Source organism: Microcebus murinus, chromosome 8 (assembly GCF_040939455.1).
Source record: "Microcebus murinus isolate Inina chromosome 8, M.murinus_Inina_mat1.0, whole genome shotgun sequence".
NCBI lineage: Eukaryota > Metazoa > Chordata > Mammalia > Primates > Cheirogaleidae > Microcebus > Microcebus murinus.
In genome coordinates this window covers 106,988,299-107,008,957 of record NC_134111.1, presented here as the reverse complement: position 1 = coordinate 107,008,957, position 20,659 = coordinate 106,988,299, and the positions used below count along the sequence as shown (strand labels likewise).

Below are 20,659 nucleotides of genomic sequence, written 5' to 3'. Positions count from 1 at the left end.
GTGTTAACCCTAACTCATGCACAAATAGGAAACCTGTCTGTCAGCGTGCCCCACCCACTCACCGCAAACAGGACGCGGCTCACTCCCACGCACTGCAGCCAGGAGGCTGTCATTTCTATCTGGGAAAATGAAATACTGGAGTTTAAAACAATGGTCAAAAAGACCAACACTGATCAACTTGAAACCTGATCTGCAAAAACACATGGACAACTAAGAATAACCAGACACTTAAGTCAAACTCTGAACTACAGATATCTGAAAAGCAGACAAATTAGCTTCCAATGGACAAAGCAAATGTGGTATATACCACAGAAAACTTAATTAAAAAAATAAGATCCTCAAAAAGGTCAGTGTAAGAGGTCACAGTATTCATAAAATGAGAGGATACTTTGGGGAAAAATCCGACTAAAGAGTAAAGGGGAAATTAGGACAACTCAAGAAACCATACCTCAACAGGAGGACTGAACACGAGAGGGTAAGACTTGAATCCGAATCAGCAGTGTGGAAAAATAACAGAAGCATTTTTCTAGAGATAAAAATAATGAAAGAAAATTCAAATCCAGGGGTCATAAATGTGTATATATGAGGAACCCAGAAGTAGGGGCTGTAGTGGCTACTGGGGGTGAGACAATCCAGCAGATACCTGGTGGCTCCTGTCCTGAAGATGGCAGCGTAAGTTGTCATCTCCTCAGCCTTTTGCTGGAATCATTCAAAATCAAAAAGGAAAATAAGAAACAAAAATATGTGAACTTCATTTTCAGTAAAACTAGGAAACTCTTAAATCTCACACGGCAAAACTGGGGGGAGGAGTGGCATCAGCAATGGGGAGGAGCAGGGGCCTGGGCATCTGTGGGAGGAGGCAAGCAAGAGGCTACAGTGCCAGTTTCAGTAGAAGCCTCCGAGAATATTTGCCAAAGGTGAGGGGCACACAGAGGTGCACACCCTAAGTCCCTGGCTTGCAGAGGCAAGGGTGGGGAGAGATATGGGCAGCAGAGGCCAAGTCTGGGCCCCATTTGGCCTGGAGAAGCACAGGCAGCAGCACTGAGGGAGGAACACGGGCAAGCCACGTGTACATGTATACACCGACCTCGAGTCACAGGATGCTTTCTAATTTCAACCAGTCTATGGCCAGCCACCACCACCAGAACCACCTTAAAATAAAACCGCCAACCCATGAGTAACTTATCTGCTTTAAAGATGGATGATCAAAACAGAATAAGTGCTGCAAATATTCAAAGGTATTCAAGATAAAAGGAGGAAAGAAACAGAAAACACAATCAGATGAACACTCAGCAGAAAAATGTCGCTTCTTAGAGACGAAAACTGTGGCCAAAATTTCAGAAATAAGAATTTCAATTTTCAATTTTGAGATTTCTTAATTTCAAAATTAAGAAATAGTTAATAAAGCCATTGCCTCTGTAATACAAGAATGCAAAGGTGTGATATCAGAGCTCCAGAAAGAGAAGAAAGCAGCTATTCAAAGAAAAAGGATCACCTGGGTGAATCCTGTGCTCCTGTGTAACTTGGGTAAGATTTTAAATTGGGTTGTCTTTTATGATCAAGTTGTAAGATGTCTTAGCTCAGGCTGCTGGAACAAATATAGCATAGACCGGGTGGCTTTAACAACAAACATCAGTCTCTCACAGTCTGGAGGCTGGAGGTCTGAGGTGAAGGTGGCAGTGGTTACAAGGTCTGGGGAGGCCATGGTTCCTGGTTTACAGACGGCCGTTTTCTCGTATGCACACGTGGAGCACAGCACAGAGAAGCAGCAAGTGCTCTCACATCTCTTCTTATGAGAGCACTACTCCCATTCACGAGGGCTCCAACCCAAAGCTCCCATCTCCAAACACCATCACACTGGGGGGTTAGGCTTTTAACATAAGAATTTTGGGGGAGGCCATAAACATTCAGTCCACAGCATAAAAGTCTTAGGAGTTATTTTTAAAAATATATTCTATGAAACCATGGACAGCAGCAGAGGGAAAAAAAATCCCCCAAAATATAGATAGAAATTCTCATCAGACATATCATTTAGAAACATTTTCTCTCATTATTTTCACTCTCCTGATAGCATGATTTGTAGTACTAATGTTTATTTTAGTGAAGACCAATTTATCTGTTTTTTCTTTTGTCACTTGTGCTTTTGGTGTCATATCTAAGAAACCACAATCTAACACAAGGTCATAAAGATTTACTCCTAGGTTTTCTTCCAAGAGTTTTACAGTTTTAACTCTGAAATTTAGGTCACTGATCCATTTTGAATTAGTTTTTGTGTATGGTGTGAAGTAGGGGTTCAATTTCATTCTCTGCATTGTGGATATCAACTTGTCTCAGCACCATCTGTTGAAGACTATTAGATCCCCATTGAATTGTCTTGACACTCTTCTTGAAAATATTAATTGGCCATAAATATAAGGGTTTATTTGTGGGTTTACATGTCTATCCTTATCTGGTACCCCACTGCCTTTACTAGTTTTATAGTAAGTTCTGATATGGGAAAGTGTGAGTCCTCCAACTTTCTTCTGTTTTTGAGATTGTTTCTAGCTATTCTAGGTTTTTGGCTATCCCTTGCATTTCCATATACATTTTAGGATCAGTCTGTTAATTTCTGAAGACCATCTAGCTGGGATTTTGATGGGTGTCATGTTGAATCTGTAGATCAGTTTGGGAATATTGCCATCTTAACAATATTAAGTTTTTTGATCCATGAACATTGTCTTTCCATTTATTTACATCATCTTTGATTTCTTTAGACAGTTTTATGGTTTTCAGTTTTGAAGTTTTTTCGTTAAATTTATTCCCAAGTATTATACTCTTTTTTGAAGCTATTGTAAACAAAATTATTTTAATTTTATTTTCTGATTGTTCATTGCTAGTGAACAATATACAATTGATCCTTGTATATTGATCTTGTATCCTGCAAATTCCTGAAATTGTTATTAGTTCTAATAGCTTTTTATTTTTTAGATTTCTTGGGGTTTCCTATATACAGGTACTGGCATCTGTAAATAGAGTTTCACTTCCTTTCCAATGTGGATGCCCTCCCTTCCTTTTCCCCAATTGCCTTGGCTAGAACCTCCAGTACTACGTAGGTTTTAAAAACTCTTTGTGTATCAGTTTTCCCAAGTATAAAACAGAACTAATAATAGCTCTGGCAATTAGGATTAAGTAAAATAACACACGCGGATGGTTTTAGAACAGCATCTGGAATGTGGTAAACGCTTAGTGTCCGCCATTAGATTGTATATGAGAAATACAATTAAAACAAATCATTCAGAAAGGTTGAAAATAAAAGAATGGCATACGTGTCCCAGGCCTATGTATTGCAAACAAACAAAAAAGCAAGAAACCTGAATTTGATAGGATACATTACTGAATTTAGGCAAAAAAGGCACTGAGACCAAAAAAAGGACATTTTATAAGAAGAAAAATAATGTTGTGCCCATCAAGACATAACAGTTATGAATACCTTTACAGCAATTAACATAGTATCCACATTCATAAAAATTACAGGAGATAAAAAGAGAAATTGTCATAAACATATTAACGATGGGAAGCTGATTGTTCTCAGCATGTAAGTAATCAAATGGACGGAAGTAGTGATATGGATGGCATGGGTGTGCGTAAAGGTTCATCAACAAGTACAGAAAAATGTCTGGAAGAAGTAAATGGATGATATGATCTACATGTTGAAGAGGTTACTTCTGGGTGTGGGCAAATAGGTAATTTACACTTTTTCCCTCTATACTCTTCTGTTTTCATGGAATTTCTGTTGCATGTATACAATTTGAAAACAATGTATGAAAAATACTTTCTAGGGTGGAAAATGTAAAATATACAAGAGAAAAATACTATTATTTTATAAATCCATTTGATTTGAATAATTAAAAAAGCAGCATCAATTTCTAAACTAAGGAAAATTAACAGCAATAAAACAGCTTTACTTTTTCATAACTTTCATTATAGCAACAGTTTTCCAAAACAAGTCTGCCGTCCTCTAGCGTTCTCAATTCTCTAGAAATTTGATTTCTCTAAATAAGTAAAAATTGAAGAGTCATTATAAAATCCTGTGTCCTCAGCAAGAGTTAATGAAAGACTCCCAAGATGGCTATCCTTATTCTTTATGTTACTATGCTAACAAGTCTCATTTTATAAGACGTTAGGACTTAAATATAATTTGTAATTTCATTTCTTAATACAATTTGTATTCACATTTACATTTAATATATGTTTCTATTATTTTATATGTTTTTAAAAGATTTAAGATTTAAAAGATTTAAGATATAAATTAAAGCCAGAAGCAAAGAGCTATAATATCCCTGATTGAACACAAGTTTGCTTTAAAAGAGCTCACTATGTATTTTTAGCATGCACGTTCCAACATTTTTTCTAGGACAGTAATGTCTGTAGCTTTAAGTCAGTTGAGTTGTCTTAACTGAAAATTGCTTTAATAAAAAAAGGCTTTTCTTTTGCTACAAAAATCTGACCTTGCCAGTTTCAAATATCAACTCGTACAAAAAGCATATAGACGAATATTAGTAAGGACTAAACAAATCCAAAAAGTGTAATTATGAGGGAACCTTATGAATATCTAAACCCAGAAGATAAGACTGGGTGTGGTGGCTCTTGCCTGTTGTCCCAGCACTCTGGGAGGCTGAGGCAGGAGGATGGCTTGACCCCAGGAATTTGAGGTTGCAAAGAAGCTATGATGATGCCACTGCACTCTAGCCTAGGTGACAGAATGAGACTCTGTCTCAAAAACAAACACCCCCCCCCCCGCCCAAACCTTCCAGAAGATAAAGATAGAATGTGTTTTTCATAATCGGGAACATTAGATTTAATTTTTTGTTTGTTTGTTTGAGACAGGGTCTTACTCTGTTGCCCAGGCTGGAGTGCAGTGGTGTCATCACAGCTCACGGTGATGGAGGACTGGGATCCTCTTTGCCACTGTGGCAAAAAGAAGCTGTCATATAAAGCAGCAGTCACCAACCTTGGCACCAGAGACCAGTTTCATGGAAGACAACTTTTCCACAGACCAGGTGTGTGTGTGGGTGTAGTGTCGTGGGTGGGCGAGGGTGGTGCCAAGCTCAGGCAGTGATGCAAGGCCCATTTCCTAACAGGCCACAGCCTGGGGGCTGGGGACCGCAGATATAAAGTGCAAACTACACATGGAAAGCATCACTCATGTGCACAGAACTTTCCAGAGCACTCCAATAACAACAGTTTGGAAGCACCTACAGATGCCTTTTGTGTTAGTCTTAAACAACTAGTCATTCCATCCAAGTTGCTATAAATAAAATAAAAAAAAAAAAGGAAAATAATTAGGAAAAAAAATAAAATAAAAAGAAAAAAATATAACTAGTCAAAATTTCTCTAAAAATAAAAGCCCATAATTACTGCAACCCAGAAGTTGAGGACCGATGACAGTTTAGAAAATGCCTGAAAGTCCTCTACGCAGATGCCTAAGGAGCCTCTCAAACTCCGCATGGCCTCAAACCAAAGTAGCTCTCCCTATAGCTCCCCAGCACAAGGTATGGGAGTCTGGGCCCAGTCCTAGCGCCATCCATCTCATTGGTTTCTAAGACTCCACATCGGCACTGGTAAGTCCTGCAGCTCTACCTTCAAAACAGCTCCAGGATGCAACTGATCTTCACCATCTCCCTTGCTCCCACCTACCCACACCATTTCCTGGGTCACCAAAATAGTCCCCTAAAGACTCCCCTCTTGCCCCAGCCTGGCTCTGGGCCAAGTCATTGTGTCCTTGTGGAGCCCTGTCCCTTCTGTGTAAGCCAATGCCCTCCTGGATACCATGTGCTCCACTCCCACCATGCTGATCTCTTGCTGGTCTCCAGACATGAGGCTCCTGTACATGCTATTCTTACCACCTGAACACTGTTCCTGAGAACAGAGATCTGTTGCCGGCCCCTCTCACCCCAGGAAGCCAGGAGCTCTCCCATCTGAGTTCAACTCCCATATCTCCTATTCCCTCCCTGTTTTATCTTTCTCCTGAGCATGGCCTGTCTACTGTTGAGCTCTGTCTGCACTGCAGAATGATCACCAAGAAGGCAAAGCTGGCGCCTGCCCTGCTCACCGCTGTGCCCAGGCTCCTATAGCAGAGGCTCAGCAAACACCTGCCAAGGAAACCTTGGCCATAGGCCGTTGGGCCGAGCACAGCTCAAACCAACAACCAGTCCTCTCACACATGGTTCCCATAATTTTTCTATCCTTTTCTTCACTGTAAGTAGTCACCTTCTGTGAAGTCGCCAGTACTCCCTGATTCTAATATTTCCTATTTTCCTTTTACTTCAGATACAATATATTTCATATCTCCCCAACTCTTAACTTCCTACTTCTTAACTTCAAATACAATGTTGCCTAAAAACACAAAAGTCCCACAAAACAAACAGCAAAACAGGTAAGTGTGATGGAACTGTGCCTTAGAAACCTAACTTTCCCCTGTTTAACTGGACAGTTATTAAAAATTAGAGTATGAGACGTTCCTAAAGCTGAGAGAAAGAAGCTCCTGCCACTGGTGGGGCATGAAGCCCCTCTGCTGCTGTGCAATGCAGCTGTGCAGTGTGGACCAAGACCTCAGAACTGCACATGCCTTTTGAGGCAGAACCTCCATTTCTAGATATTTATCCAAAGGAGACAATCAAGAATGTGGATAAAGATTATAGAGAAACTGAAAACAGAAAACTAGCCATTAAAAACTTTAAAAGAGCAATTATATTAAAACTTGTTCATAATATAGTTTTAAGTAAAACTATAAAACTTTTTAAAGTCTAGTTCTAATTTTGTTTGATTAACACAGAAGAACATGTACAAGCTAGAAAGGTGTTCAGAGAAATGCGAAAGGTTTTTCTCTCTGGGTCGTTGCCCTTGGTTGTGGGCCACTGAGTTTGTTTTCCTACAGTGAACAGGACTTTTTAGATGAATTCCCTCTTTAAAAAGAGGTATAAGAAAAAAAAAAAAAGAAGCGTAAGGAGTCCCGAGTGATGCCTTGTTGTCTTTTAATGGCAACATGTAACTCAACATGCAGAAGGGACTCAGTGGGGTCTCCTCAAGGGACAGCTTCCCCCCAGAAAGCCAAGACGCCGCAGTGCAAGAACACTGTGAACACATGGTTAGTGAAATAACAAGATAGCTCTAAAAGATTATATAAAACATTCTGTAAAGTCAAAAAGCAGAATGCTCTCTCTGAAAGAACAGAGATGATTGTAATTCTGCTCTTAGCTTTCTAGAGCTTGGTTACTTTCTATATATCTAAAAGGGATCAATAACATAGAATTAGCTTTCTTTTTCTTTTTTTTTTTTTTTACCCTCCCCCCCACCTCCAGAATTAGCTTTCTTAATGATGAAAATGAAGTTTAAGTGGTACTGGTAGGACCTAGAATTTTTGCTCCATAGAAGAAGTGAAGTTTTTTTTTTTTTTTTTTTTTTTTTTGAGACAGAGTCTCGATTTGTTGCCCAGGCTAGAGTGAGTGCCGTGGCGTCAGCCTAGCTCACAGCAACCTCAAACTCCTGGGCTCGAGCGATCCTTCTGTCTCAGCCTCCCGAGTAGCTGGGACTACAGGCATGCGCCACCATGCCCGGCTAATTTTTTATATATGTATCAGTTGGCCAATTAGTTTCTTTCTATTTATAGTAGAGACGGGGTCTCGCTCTTGCTCAGGCTGGTTTTGAACTCCTGACCTTGAGCAATCCGCCCGCCTCGGCCTCCCAGAGAGCTAGGATTACAGGCGTGAGCCACTGCGCCCGGCCTAGAAGTGAAGTTTTAACAGAGCCTTGAAGAGCCTGGCACCTTACAGGGGCGAAGAAGAGAAAACCTTTGTCTGCTTTATGGCAGACATAAGGGAGGCATGGGGGAGGAAGAAATGGCATCAGCAAAAGGCACACACAGATGGTGGCATGCCAATGGGAGCTCAGGTGGGATGTAAGTATTCCAGAACCTGTGAACTCTTCTCAAAGCCCTTCGTCCTCAACCCTGCCTAGAGCCACATGAGGAGCTTCTCAGCAATACAATGTCCCACCTGGATATCCAGTTTGCAGGGAGGTCTAAAAGGTCCACCAAAGGCTGGGGGCACTGGAGGGGAGTAGTACTTGAGGACCACTAGGCTGGTGGCAGCAATCAAGACAGGTCAGCAGGGCAGAGCAGCAGAAGCTTGCAGAAGAGTGAAGTTCCCAGAGTAGGGGAAGGTGCACAGAGAACTAGGGTCCTTATAGAATTTGGGGGGAGCAGGCAACACAATCGGAAGCACTCCCATGTGGGGGAAAGAAAAATAAACAGCATAACCACTTCCCAGAGCAATACTTTAGCACTTATGGAGGGCTAAGTATGGACCCACCCCACAACCCAGGAACTCATACATGTGCACATGATGACATAAGAATGCATGTAGCAACACTCCTGGTCATATCCAAATACTGGGAACAACCTCACTGTTCACCAACAGGAACAAGAGCAAATTATAGGATATTCAGGAAGTAGCAGAATGAGCTGGAGCTACACATAACAATATGGGTCAGTAGAACAGTCTAATGATGTCAGGTGTTTCTGAAAGTGCTATGTGACCACCAGGGTGTATGCGCTGGGCAGCTGAGGGAAGGTCTGCAGAGAACTATGGGTCCTTCTATCCTCTGGGGACTTCGCTGGCCTGAAATCTGCACGGTCCCAGCAGGAACAGACAGGTGCCTGTGGTACCCCACCATCTAGCCACATGTCCAAGTGAGACACCTGACCAAAGCTGTTCCAAAGAATCCCTTTTCTCAGATCTCCAGACCCAGAAAAGATGCATGCCCATACTCTACCAGGTGGCTAAGGGCTGAGATTTAAAACCTGATCCTAACTGGCCTCAGGTGGAAGCCAACTGCAGATTTGGGACGAACATGCTCAGTGACGGTAGGAGCATGTCCTGCAAGTGCTACCCACCCTTCTCCTCCTCCTGTGGATGACCTCTTTGTGGAGAGTTGGGCCAAGAACACAGACATTTAAAATTTCATGAACGGGATGAAAAGAACTGACGGGTAAAGGAAATTCAGAAGCACCATCAAGTATTAGGTTATTAAATATGAAATGTCTGGTTTTGAATCAAAAGTGTACTTTATTATATCTCAAATAAGAAGCAGTACAATTAATCTAAGTATGCACCTAAACTATTGACAAAGTTTTGCCATCTTAACAGTAGCTTGTTTATTCCAGCAGCAAAGAAGCCTGGAGAGCTAGTGGTGATGAAATCGTGAAAGGCATTTTCCACAGTTTGTTGAGAATTGAATGTTTTTCCTTGCAAGAAGTGGTCCAAGCCTGGAAGAAGTGGTAGTCAGTTGGTGCGAGGTCTGGTGAATACAGTGGATGAATGACAGAGAGTTTCCAAGTCCAGTTTCTGTAGTTTGAGCAGCACTGTTTGCACGGCACGTGGTCAAGCGTTGTCTTGCAAGAGGATTGGTTGGTATCGATTGACTAATCTTGGCTGCTTCATCTCAAGCATCCTCATCATTCTGTCCAACTGGTTGTAGCAGATAACTGTTGTAATCAATTGATCAGGTTTCATGAAGTTGTAGTGGGTAACAACAGCGCTGGACCACCAAACAGACACCATTAGCTTTTTGTGATGAATATTTGGTTTTGGACTGTTTGGGCACTTCATCTTTATCCAACTATTGCCCCAAATGCTTGCAATTGTCAAAAAGAATCCATTTTTCATTAGATGTAACAATACAGTGTGGAAATGGTTCACCTTTATGTTGTGACAGCAAAGAAAAGCAAGCTTCGAGATGACTTCTCTTTTGACACTTACTGAATTCATGTGGAACCCATCTATCCAGGTTCTTTACCATGCCAATTTGTTTCAAATGGTCCAATACTGTTGGAATAGTAATGGTAAACCTTGCTGCTAGTTTACACATAGGTTGAGATGGATTCACTTTCACTACAGCTTTCAGCTCATCATTATCCACCTTGGTCTCAGGTTGCCCACATGGCTCATTCTCAAGATTAAAATCACCAAAACAGAACTTCTCAAACCATTGATATACTGTGCATTCATTAGCCACATCCTTCCCAAATATTTCGTTAATATTTGGAGCTGTCTGTGCTGTACTGGTTCCATGACGGAACTCATTAAAAAATAACATGAATTTTTGCCTTATCCAGGGTTTCACAAAAATTGCTCTAAAAAATTTGAAAGATAATCAAAAGCCAAAACTTGTGTTTGAAAGACTGAGGATATACCTTCACAATAAAAATAAAATAAGAAATGTGAAAGTGAAATGTCAAAGTAACAACTGTCAAACTTAGTACTTATAATAAAAAGATCAGACATTTCATACTTAATAACCTAATAAAATAAGGTACAGGCCGGGCGCTGTGGCTCACGCCTGTAATCCTAGCTCTTGGGAGGCCGAGGCGGGCGGATTGCTCAAGGTCAGGAGTTCAAAACCAGCCTGAGCAAGAGCGAGACCCCGTCTCTACTATAAATAGAAACAAATTAATTGGCCAACTGATATATATACATATAAAAAATTAGCCGGGCATGGTGGCGCATGCCTGTAGTCCCAGCTACTCGGGAGGCTGAGGCAGAAGGATTGCTTGAACCCAGGAGTTTGAGGTTGCTGTGAGCTAGGCTGACGCCACGGCACTCACTCTAGCCTGGACAACAAAGCGAGACTCTGTCTCAAAAAAAAAAAAAAAAATAAGGTACAGGTTTAGCATTCCTAATCTGAAAATCCTAAATTCGAAATGCTCCGAAGTACAAAACTTTTTGAGTGTTGACATGATGCTCAAAGGACATGTTCATTGGAACATTTCAGATTTCCAGGTTACGGATGCTCGACTGGTAAGTATAATGCAAATATTCCAAATCCCCCCAAAAATCTGAATCACTTTTGGTCCCAAGCATTTCAGATAATGGATACTCAACCGTACAGGCTCAGCTTTTCTGGCCTCCCATGAAATCAATTAATGACAGAATCAAATTCTTTCTTAATCAAAAGTGTGAGCGTTACATTGGTGTGAATGGAGCACAGGGTTTCCAAGTGGAGGGTCACAGCTCAGCTGGGCCAGTTACTCCCTGTGTCTCCTGCTGGGATTGCCAGTGATAAGAGACAAACCACACTAAGTGCTAGAACTCTTAGGTGCTCAAGAAACAGCATTACAAGTCAAGGCAATCCAACTGACAAATTTCATCTCTATGACCCTCAACTGAGATCATGAAATAACTTTGTTATTCTCTGTTAAACAACATGGTCATGGGATTTTCAAGGGTACATGGATCGACAGAATGACATTTCCCTACTCTTTTCAATTTGCTGCCTAACGTTTTCATCAGTCATTATTACTTTATAATTTGATACAGACCATAATACACCAACCTTGCTTGTGCATGTGTGTTAGGGTTTGGTGGAGCTGGCCCCGGGAGCACCAGGAACAAAACGTAACTAGGAACAAAAACGTCCATGTCTCTGCCATGCACCACCCTATAACTCCTGGCTATCGAGGTCAAGAAGCAGATCAACTTTCTGAGACAAAATAACAGGTTTTAAAAGCTAGGGCAGAGTCACATAATAGCTGTGTATCCTAGAAACACATAAAAGCTTTTGTATAAAACCTATATTATCTCCAAATTTCAGATGTTAAATTACTAACTTTTTCTTCTGAGGTCAGACCAAAATAAGTTCTAAGGCAGTTTACTTGCCATATTTAGGATGTTCATGTGGGAGCAATGACAAACATCTGGCTACAATACTTTCTGGAATTTTGACTATTTCTTCCCGCCAGAATGAAAACATTAAGTTTTTACTGGAATAACAAGTTACAGTCTTCTAGTGTGGAACTTCATGACTGAGAATTTGTCCTCCTACTTGTCACATATTAAAGCTAAAGCTTCTGCAATTCTTAAAAGAAAGCAAAAAAGAAAGGCCACACTAAAAATTTTGGGTATGTTAAAGAAAAGGGGAGAAAATAGATGAATAAAGAAAAGCCTCCTGGCTCCTTAGGCTCAATCCCCACTTACCAGAAAGCCACAGAACACTCACTGCCTTGAGGGCGAGGCCTTGCACACTCTAACTATGTCCCCGGCTGTTCTTTTAATCACTAAATGTCACTTTCTCCATAATGCTCTCGGATAATAGAAAAAATACAAATCACATTAGCCCCTAAACCTGATAGTGAATTACGAATTAATGAAGACAAAACCGTTCTAAACATCTTGCCCTCTAAAAAGTCTGGAGGAGACCTTTCTAGGACAGGGAACTGAAGCCACTTTCCTGGTTTCATTTGCTGCACCCAGCCACAGAGGTGGACACTTTTCACATGGACATGGCTTGGCTGAAAGTGTTCTTACTCTGTGACTTAGCACACAGGACAAGGCAAGCTGATACACAATTTCCAAATGGTTTTAAAGCAAATTTATGGCTCAAAAACACTCTCTAGAGCTGAGGTCAGATTTCTATGTTCAAACCCCAGAATTCATTTAATCGACTGAAAACAAATCAAGATTTTACTAGATCAAAAAACTAGTCATTGACTGGGCTTTGGTTAGCCAAATATCCCATCAATAAATGTCAAAAATAGCTTAAAATAAGACATAATTGAAGCCTATGTCCACAAAAGAAGTATTTCAATCTAATTATTAATCAGTATAAAGAATCATGAAGTGTATCTTACTTCATCATCTTACAAAAATCAAAATAAGCATAAGTTTGTTTCAGCAAATGATTTATATGGGTAAGGGTAATCACAGATCCTGGTAGCTATTACCTACAGATGAGATAAATATTGATTTAAAAATGGAGTGTAAATAAAAGTTCCTACTTTTAAAATCCTGCATGATAGCTCTGAGTGAAACTTTAAAATTAAAAAAAAAAAAAGTTATAAAGTCTCAGCTACTCAGGAGGCTGAGGCAGGAGGATCCCATAAGCCCAGCAGTTCGAGGCAGTCCTGCGATATGATCGTGCCTGTGAATAGCCCCGTATTCAGTCTGGCCCAGCCAGCTTCGTCTCCTGAGGCTCACAGGGGCAGATCCTGGCGTGCTTCCTCCACAGCCCCACACCATGGGAAACGCTCTTTCTTTAGCCGGTCACTAAGCTCTGCAACAGGGTCAACTTCATAATTACTCACAATCAGTCTGAGGAACCCCCCTCCAGATAACATTTTCATGATATAATTATCACATTTTTGGATATCATCTCAAACCACAGTGAGATACTTCATATCTACCAGGATGGCAGGAATAAAAGTCAGGAAATAATAAATGTTGGCAAAAACGTGGAGAAACTGGAACATATGGCATTACTGGTAGGAATGTAAAATGGTACAGCTAATCTGGAAAGCAGCCTGGCAGCCTTCCTCTAACAATTAAACCCAGAGTTACCACATAACCCAGCCATTCTACTTGGTATTCAGTCAGCCCTCCGAGCCCATGGATCTACATCTGCAGATTCAACCAACCGCAGATCAAATATATTAAAAAAAAAACAAAAAACAATAAAAAATAACAGTACAATAAAAAATAATATAAAAAAAAACTCAACGCAGTATAACAGTTATTTACATAGCTTTTCCATTGTATTGGGTATTATAAATAATCTAGAGAAGATTAAAAGTATACAGGAGGATGTGCACAGGTTATATGCAAATGCTACACAATTTTTTGTAAGGATCTGAGCATCTGTGGATTTTGGTATCCTTAGAGTTCCTAGACACAATTCCCCTACGATACAGAGGGATAACTATATAGTATATACCCCAACGAAAAAAAAAAAACATACATTCACACTAAACCTTGTACGTTAATCTTTATAGCAGCATTATTCATAATAGCCAAAAGGTGGAAACTATCCAAATGTCCATCAACTAAGGAATGGATAAACAAAATGTGGTATATCCATGTAATGAAATATTTAGCCAGGAAAAAGAAGGAAGTCATGATATATGCTACTACAAGGATGAACCTTTAAAACGCATACTAAGTGAAGGAAGCCAGTCACAAAAGACTATATACGATCGTGTTCATATGAAATGTCCAGCACAGAGACATCTACAGAGATAGAAAGTAGATTACTATTTGCTTAGAGCTGAGGGGAAGGGAGAGAGAAGATGGGAGGTGACAACCAAGGGATTTGGGGTTGACTTCTGAGGTGATCTAAATGGCCTAAGACTGACTGTTGCACATTTCTGTGATTATTAAGTACCCTTGGCTTGTATACTTTTTTTTTTTTTTTTTTTTTGAGACAGAGTCTCACTTTGTTGCCCAGGCTAGAGTGAGTGCCGTGGCGTCAGCCTAGCTCACAGCAACCTCAAACTCCTGGGCTCGAGCGATCCTTCTGCCTCAGCCTCCCGAGTAGCTGGGACTACAGGCATGCGCCACCATGCCCGGCTAATTTTTTTTGTTTTTATATATATCAGTTGGCCAATTAATTTGTTTCTATTTATAGTAGAGACGGGGTCTCGCTCTTGCTCAGGCTGGTTTTGAACTCCTGACCTTGAGCAATCCGCCCGCCTCAGCCTCCCAAGAGCTAGGATTACAGGCGTGAGCCACCGCGCCCGGCTGGCTTGTATACTTTGAATGGGGGAACTGTATGGTATGTGAATTATATCTATATAAAGCTTTAAAAAAATTTCAACTCAACTTTACTTTTTTTGAAACAGAGTTTCACTTTGTTGCCAGGCTAGAATGAGTGCAGAGGAGTCAGCCTAGCTCACAGCAACTTCAAACTCCTGGGCTCAGCAATCCTTCTGCTTCAGCCTCCCGAGTAGCTGGGACTACAGGCATGTGCCACCATGTCCGGTTAATTTTTTGTATATATATTAGTTGGCCAATTAGTTTCTTTCTATTTATAGTAAGAGCGTCTTGCTCTTGCTCAGGCAGGTTTCGAACTCCTGACCTCGAGCAATCCTCCTGCCTTGGCCTCCCAGAGTGCTGGGATTACAGGTGTGGGCCACCTCGCCCGGCCTCAATTTTACTTTCCAATACTATTAAATACTGAACAGGAAAGAGAGGACCCTAGCTTCTGGCTTCAAGCCACCCTGGCGTCTGGGTGGCAAGGATGAACAGGCATGCACTACCCAGGTCTAGGAAGGAGGAGGGGGACAAAACACTCCCCTGTACCCAGTCAGCTCCACCAGCTTCCATGTCAGAGGTTTTGCTGTAGAGTCACTTGCCATGATACCAAAACAGTTTTAGTGAAAAATAATAAAATAAAAAGAATCAATTCACCATGCTTGTGGCAGTCTGCCTTGATAGAAAACAAATGTTCATTTGTACACTCTGGGAGATGGGAGATACAAATAAAACTGGGGATGTACACAACTTACTTTTCTGAAGAAAATAAATGAGGATAGCCAGGACTTCTCTGTTGCAGGCACACATGAAACAATTAGCCACAGACTCTGCAGGACAGACAGACACAAGCACCAACACAGAGGTCTCTAGGCCCCCTTGGTCTGTATTTTCACCAAAGTAAAAAATAAGCATTTTAAAAACAACTAAATGTCAAATTTTTCCCTATGTTGAAAAGGTTCCTTAAATATAAACTTTCAATAACAACTGGAGGGTTCTGCACAATGCCAGATTTCATAACCATGTGAACACAGAACTGGTGTTTTCCTAGAGTAACATTAGCATATCTCCCTGGAAATACACTACTAAAAATTAAGTAAGAAAAAACAACAACAACAACAACAACAACAAACATCAAAGAGCAGATAATAAGACAGGTGCATAGGGCCAAAAAACCCTAAAACAAAACAAAATTGAATCCCCGAGGTTAGAAAATACTGCTATAGAGGGAAAAATTCAAAATGCTTTTAAAGAAAGCACAGTAACCAAATCTAACATTTGATTTAGTTCATTCCACACATATTTATTGAGCGAGGCCCTGTTCCAAACACTGGAGATACAGAAGTAGATACAAGGAAGCCCCTGCCCTCCCAGAACTTGCATTTCAGGAGAAGGGCAACAAACAGGCAAGCACTGGGACCCAGTGTCTTCACTGCGACAAACCAGCCCAGGTCTCAATGCTCACACACCCACTGCCCTATAGCCACAAGTCTGTCCCAGCTTACAGGTACGACAGCAAAAAACACCTGACCACAGTCTTTGTCTCCTGGTTCAAATATAAAAATGGGGCAGGAAGAGAGAGTAGGAATGAGACCAGTGGATGAGTGACCACAGGAGAGTGACGGGGGGCCCAAGTCAGCACCAGCCTCGATCCACAGAGCCCTCCGCAGACAGTGAGGAGGAAGGAGCAGGGCAAACCTGCCTCTGCAAGGGCAGGGGAGCTGCCTTCCTGAGGAGGGGACCCTGCTCCCCCAGGCGTGCCCCCAAACCAGCACAGCCCAATGACACCTGAACCCAGGGCGCCACAGAGTCTTATTTCCAGAGGCTGCATGCACCCTGCTCGACTGGCAATAGCTGTCAGGCTAGAAAAAATGGCCACCAATTCCTTGCCACACCCCCATCAAGGTGATTCTACTTCTCCACTCCTTGAGTCGGGCCTAGCCTGGTGGCTTGTTTTGATCAATGAAACAGGGAGAACATTTCTAGGACCACTAGAATGAGGCCCAGTGGGCTCAAGGGTGGATGAGATTCTGCACAGAGACAGGACACACGTGGGTGTCCAGACGTGTGGGTAAGGCCATCCCCGACCCCCGGCCCCTCCTAGCCAACCCAGCAGAATTTCCAGACAAATACACAGACCTGTGGGAATGATTAAATATTTGGTTTTTTTTAAGCTACTAAATTTGTGGCGGGTGATCTATTACTTAGCAAAACTAATGATGCAGATGTGGAAGACAGGATACTTGGAACTAGAATACAACTAACTTATAACACAATATATTGAATTTTAACTCCCCCTAAAAGGTGTATATCCATGGATAACACAACATAAAAAGTACCTCATCCAACTCAGGATACGCAACAGCGTATTTTTTTCAAATCAAATTCTTTAACTTCTGGTAATTCAGACAGGGTTACCAAACAACAAAGACAATAATTGCATTTGACTAATAGAAATAATAATCTCAAATTATTAAAACTCTGATAAGCTTTAAGAATTTTGAAACTTTCACAAACTAGTATCTCTGTTTCCTTAGTTACAAAATGACCCATATACTCAGTAAAAGTGAATTTTTAGGAGGATTACATTTTATTTATGACTCAACAACAAATCTGTGCTGTTTTTCTTCAGGGTTCTAGTTTTAATTGATAAAGACCATTAAGCTGGATAGAAAAAGAACTCCAAAAGTAAACCCTAAAGAGTGTAATTCTCTTAAATTTCTTTTCCTTTTTAAAATTTGAACCTGTTACATGCCTAGACTACAGCAAACATGTTTACCGTAGGATGGCTATGCAGTGGAAATTCTTCCGAACACTTGACTAGGACAGAGTTGGGAGTCATCACATTTCCAGACCTTCCACCTGCTTCCTGCAGGAGAGTCACCAAGAGCTGATGAGAGGGAGCAACTGCTAGTTCTCCAGGGTTCAAAGGTGGCTCAGCTTCAGACCTTCCTGCCACAGGAATGACTTGGGAAGTTGGACAGACAGGTCCTACCAGTTTCGGTTACCACTGCCCGGATGAAAAATTTCACTTCCTCCTCAGATAATACCTTAAGCAAAGCATTCAAGGTCCCCTTGAGTTCTAACGTCACTCACACTTGCCATCAAACGGCACTCAGGCACAGAGACCACTCTGTCCAGAACGCTGCTCCCTTCAACCCACCCCTGGCCTCCAGCCCACCAACCCCCCTCCCTTCCCCTCTCCTGTGCAGTGCATTTTGCAATAATGGGGAGCCAGAGCCTAAGGGAGGCTTGCTTCACAGCCTTGCCCACTTCTCAATAATCTTTTTGTTTTCTGTGCACCATCTTGACTCAACAGAAATCCCCAAACACAAATAAACATCCTGCTAGAGTTTAAGTTTATTCTCTCGTCCTTACTGTTTGACATTAAGAGCAAGAAACTCTTCTAAAGATGTTACTTTAAACCAATGAAAAAAAATTTAGAAGAAAATTTATTTATGTATTACATATGAGAATAAATAATTTTTAAAAAGAACATTCATTCCTTTCTTGTAGAAATAAGCCAGGAAAATGAAAGAAAGAAAGAAAAACAACATTCATTCTAATACCATTTTTTTTTAAGACAAAGTCTCACTCTGTTGCCCGGGCTAGAGTGCCGTGGTGTCAGCCTGGCTCACAGCAACCTCAAATTCTTGGGCTCAAGCAATCCTTCTGTCTCAGCCTCCCAAGTAGCTGGGATGACAGGTATGCACCACCATGCCTGGCTAATTTTTTCTATATATGTTTTTAGTTGGCCAATTAATTTGTTTCTATTTTTCGTACAGAAGGGGTCTCACTCCCGCTTAGGCTGGTTTCGAACTCCTGACCTTGAGCGATGCGCCTGCCTCGGCCTCCCTGAGTGCTAGGATTGCAGGTGTGAGCCACCGCACCCAGCCTATTCTAACACCATTTAGAGAAACAGAAAAAATGTTTTCTAATGTATCATGTGGGTAAAAAGTAAACGTTATTACTTCAATATTGATATATACATATATATTTTTATTATATCCAGTTATATTTGCCAACATCAGTGCAATCTACTATTAGGAAACGTTCAAAATAAAAATTGTATTATTGTTGCGCTAGAGAAGTAAGCTACATGCCATCACTGTACAGCACCTGCTGCATGCCAGGCTCTCTGCATGGTGTTTGCTGAATCCCCCTCAGCCACCCTGAGGAGGGACCATAATCACCCCCACACTTCAGACAAGGAAGCTGACACACACAGAGGCTACGTGGTACCCCTTCATCCAGGTGGCCAGGCACCCAGGTAGCCATGCTGGGAAGGTCTGTGTTCAGGCCACCTGGCTCTCTAGCAGTCTTCTTATTCAGCCTCTCATAAGAGTGGAAAGACTGAATTGTATCAGAATTTTAAATGAAAGACAGGAAATACTACTTTTCAAACTAAAAGGAGTAACTCAGATTCTGTTTCTAAGGATTTTGTTCTTATCAAAACCATTCTTGGTCAACTAGATAGATAAGCAAACTCTAACAAGCAAAATGGAATCTGGTACCATAATACTTCACCTTTAGAAAATATTCGGAAATATGCCTCCAAAACCCATGGTTCTCACCTCAATGTCAAAAACTTCTACCGTGTTGTCCAGCAGCTTCACTCTGACATGCAGGTGCTTCTCCTGTGCTCTGGGTGAGAGGGCCTGCCCAGGCTCCAGGGTGCTGACTCCTGCAGGGGTCTGGGCGCCGAGGCGTGTCCCTGTGGTCTGCAGTACTCGGTATGTCCCTTCTATTTCCCCCATTCTTCACCAGCCAAGAGTGAAACACTGAAATGAAAAAAAAAAAAAAAAAAAACATGGACAAATCATCACATAATGTAGATAGTAAAACCACGCAAGAAAAAGAATTATCAGGTACACAAGAACCCTCTGTACTATTTTTCCAACTTCTGTGAGTCTTAAATTACCTCAAAATAGTTAAAAAAGATTGTCTTCTACTCACACATACTTCGGTAGAACATAAAACAACAAGTACCACAACATTTCTGGGTGCTCTGTGAACCACACATTTAACCCACAAGACCTCACAGACAAGTGACAGCATCACCACTCCCCTGGCAGAGGCAAGAGGGCCAAGGGCTGCTGCCCTGTCCCCGGCACACATCTCCCTCCACCAGCCCCAGAGACACTGCGCTGAAGATCTTTGTTTTTTGGTTTTTTTTTTTTGAGACAGAGTCTCGCTTTGTTGCCCAGGCTAGAGTGAGTGCCGTCAGCCTCCCAAGCAGCTGGGACTACAGGAATGCGCCACCATGCCTGGCTAATTTTTTGTGTATATATTTTTAGATGGTCGATTAATTTCTTTCTATTTTTAGTAGAGATGGGGTCTCGCTCAGGCTGGTTTCGAACTCCTGACCTCAAGCAACCTGCCCGTCTCGGCCTCCCGAGTGCTAGGATTACAAGCGTGAGCCACCATGCCCAGCCTGAAGATCCTTATTAAGCACCAGACAGTGCTGTTCCCAGCACAGGTCCACAGGCTCCATGTTGCACAGCCTTCAAGTGCACCGGGGAGCGCACAGCAAGGGCCGAATCCATGCAATCTTGCACCTCTGCTGACTGTGTGCTTCTTCTCAGCATGGAGAAAAATGCCAAGAAAGTAGATGAAGACGGCCAGGCCTGGCTTTGCCAGCTTGATAATCCCTGGTTTTCCTAATCTGTGTCTCACCAGGTGGAGTGGATGCTACTGGTAGTTCAGAAGGTGATTTCAGGCCGGGCGCGGTGGCTCACGCCCATAATCCTAGCATTCTGGGAGGCTGAGGCAGGCGGATTGCTTGAGGTCAGGAGTTCGAAACCAGCCTGAGCAAGAGCAAGACCCTGTCTCTACTATAAATAGAAATAAATTAATTGGCCAACTAATATATATACAAAAAATTAGCTGGGCATGGTGGCACATGCCTGTAGTCCCAGCTACTCAGGAGGCTGAGGCAGCAGGATTGCTTGAGCCCAGGAGTTGGAGGTTGCTGTGAACTAGGCTGATGCCACGGCACTCACTCTAGCCTGGGCAACAAAGTGAGACTCTGTCTCAAAAAAAAAAAAAAAAAAAGAATTAACCTGGCTGGGCCTGAAGGTTCATGCCTAGAAGAACCTCAG

At 41.8% G+C, this 20,659-nt stretch overlaps 1 protein-coding gene across 3 annotated transcripts in view; it reads right to left on the bottom strand.

The window, feature by feature from the left end:
- Positions 1-20,659, bottom strand: part of FARP2 (FERM, ARH/RhoGEF and pleckstrin domain protein 2) — a 123,065-nt gene that overhangs the window by 87,897 nt on the left and 14,509 nt on the right. For all 3 annotated transcript variants that reach the window (XM_076006128.1, XM_012755609.2, XM_076006129.1), the window contains one exon: positions 19,133-19,339. In XM_076006128.1, coding sequence (XP_075862243.1) covers positions 19,133-19,315 — 183 coding nt within the window. In that variant the 5' untranslated portion in view covers positions 19,316-19,339. The remainder of the gene's footprint in view (positions 1-19,132; positions 19,340-20,659) is intronic.